This window comes from Odontesthes bonariensis, chromosome 3 (genome assembly GCF_027942865.1).
Source record: "Odontesthes bonariensis isolate fOdoBon6 chromosome 3, fOdoBon6.hap1, whole genome shotgun sequence".
Lineage (NCBI taxonomy): Eukaryota > Metazoa > Chordata > Actinopteri > Atheriniformes > Atherinopsidae > Odontesthes > Odontesthes bonariensis.
The window spans coordinates 45,623,540-45,626,200 of NC_134508.1; the positions used below are offsets into that span (position 1 = coordinate 45,623,540).

The 2,661-nt window shown below is 41.5% G+C and overlaps 1 protein-coding gene across 1 annotated transcript; it reads right to left on the reverse strand.

Moving 5' to 3' along the window:
• Window positions 1-232: 232 nt before the first annotated feature.
• LOC142377968 (fibronectin type III domain-containing protein 11-like) lies at window positions 233-1,654 on the reverse strand. Its single transcript, XM_075462304.1, has 2 exons — window positions 1,517-1,654; window positions 233-1,000 (listed from the first exon to the last, which is right to left on the reverse strand). The coding sequence occupies exons 1-2, from the start codon at window positions 1,652-1,654 to the stop codon at window positions 233-235; spliced, it is 906 nt and encodes a 301-aa protein (XP_075318419.1).
• Between the last annotated feature and the right edge of the window lie 1,007 nt (window positions 1,655-2,661).

The window sequence follows — 2,661 nt, forward strand, 5'->3', positions numbered from 1 at the left end:
CCCATCCAAACAGCACATGAAGAAAAACATTTAAAAATCAAGCTGAAGACTGAAGGAAGAAAAAGTACAGAAAAGGTGGTCGCTGTGCCATACGAATGTGGGCTTTATTTTCTACTTTACTCCCACTGTTCTTTTCTTTGTGTGAAGTGTGTCAGCTAAGCATTTCTTTTTATACAAGGACAGATGGCTGAACCTCACTTTGCTTTCTAACTCAAAAAGGGACACGTTGCTTCTATTTGGAAACATCCAAGGTCTTCAGGATGAGGGTGTCAGACCATGGCCCGTACACCAAGTTGACAGCATCTACTCTCTTAACAGAGAACTGATAGTATTTATCAGAAAGCAAGTTGGTGACCTGTATACTGTATGACTGGCACGTAGCTTTAGCAAGCTGGCAGTGTTCATTGACAGCCGGGTGAAAGCGCTGTACCTCGATCTTGAACACTTGGTCCAACTCTGGAAACTGCTCACCTGTGAGGTGCCAACACAGATCAACAGAGCTGTGTGTCACTTTTGACCCATCCCTGTTGAATATCACAGGCCTCATAAGAACCATCGATGCTGGGAGTCGTGGTACTGGAGAGTGCGCTGTGTTGGACATGAGCTGGTTTTGAAGGTTTAGTGGCATGGGATTCCAAATGATTCTTCTCTCAAAGTCTCTCACATGATGGTGGACTTGCTGGAGTCTCTGCTGAGCAGAAGCTGCAGCGTCACTGTCCTTCAAAGCCTCGTTGTACTTTACAGCAAAGGCTTCAAGCTCCTGACTGCCACTGATGATATCTTGAAAGAGCAGTCCTAGAAGGCTGAGGAGGACCTTAACCTGTGTCCTAGCCACAGCCACGGTACGCTGAAGCCTCCCTAGGTCAATGAGAGACCACAGCGTAGTTTTGGACAAAGGTGGGATGCTCTGCTGGTCATTGGTGGTTGGTATCAAATCCTCTTGCTGTATTACCAGGTAGTATGAGCTCCTCTGCATGTTCAGCAGCTTTTCTTGCATCACCTTGGAAACACAGCAAATGCACAATTTAAAATACAAGTTATTTGCCAATTAAAGGTTTTCACAGTGTTGTCAAACTTTGAGCCTAAACATATATGTAGGTAAAACAAAGCTAACTGAATAGACCGTGTACATGCTCACACCCATCAGAAAAGTTATAGTATGGTAGCAAAAGCTGAACTAAAGCTTGAGGAATTTAACATTAAAAACCTTGTATTATAGTGTCAATGAAGTATCAAAATCATTTGTAGATTCATTACAAATAAAGTCTGAAGATGCAGAATGCAGCCTGAAACAGAATTTTGGTGTCTGTAGCACCTTAAAAGTCATTCGTTGATCAACTGGACTTCTCACAACAAGCTGAGAGCTGTAACAAGTAAGTTGTTGCACATGTGACTGAATGAGACTCTCACAGATTACTTCATCGGTTGTTTAAGATGACTTATAGAGCCCACAACCATTTAAGACCAAATAAAAGATATTACAGAACACACAGCTGTACTGAGCGTTATCACTTGCCATGATAGAGGTGTCACTGAGCGTGGTGCAGAGCAGCTCACGGATCTGGTCCTGGAGGTCTGCCGGAGCGTCCACCTGAGTTTTGGACTGTGATTCACAGCCATCTGAGCTTGTACAGGCCAGCTTCACTTTGTCCATGCTAACTCTGACATACATTCACCATTAAAGGCAGGCAGATGTCAACGTGAGATAAACTGATCCAAAAAATCCAGCAACCAGGAGGAATTTCTGCCTGTAATTTATTCCAAAGAGCAACATAAAGGGAAAGTGAGAAGGAGAAACTATTGTACTCATAGTAACTAATTATGTGTTGCTACTTGTTGTATATATCAGTGGATGAGATAAAGATCCCAACCGGTGCTATCCTTCCATATATCAGCATGGCAGCAGTTTATTGTAACCACTTCAAAGCCCACCTCATTTCTCTCCATCAGTCAGCTGCTGTGCCACAGCCCTAACCCGACTTCTGCTGTCTCCATACAAAATTACAACTGACTGCAACCCTCTCCATGTCACAGTAAATGCACGCGTCTGTGTAGAGAGATCACTTGATATCAGCAGGCCTGCACCCGCATGTCACTGAACACAGAAATCCTGAAAGTATGCACAGTAAAAAAAAACGCCTTTTCTCACACAATTTCATAAACTCGGTGTAGTTCATGACTAAACTTGGGTGCAATCTGTTGGTTTCCTTAGCCAGGAAACTTCTTGGAATTGGTAATGTATGAAATGGACATATTTAGATTTAAAATGACTGGATTATGATAGAATTACTTTGAATTGAACTTGAAGTGGACTGTATATCTGAAGTGCTTTGAGATGACATTTGTTGTGATTTGGTGCTTTATAGATAAAAGGGAGTTCATTTGAATTTTGCAGAAATCTTCCACTCTCTGCATCCCCTGCAGCTAGTTTGCACACCTGCATTTCTTTGCATTTTTTCTAATTTTGAGTTTTTTTTCATAACTTTTATTAAAACTTTTTTTTTTTCTCTTAACTTTTAAATTATATTTCTATTTAGAATACTGCCTGGTCTATTCTGTGTAGAACAGCAGGGAAGTATTGCTGTAAAAAAGCCTTTCACTTTACTAAGTAGAACTGGAAACACTTGACTCAGCAGTGAAGATGGTCAAATGAAATATCTG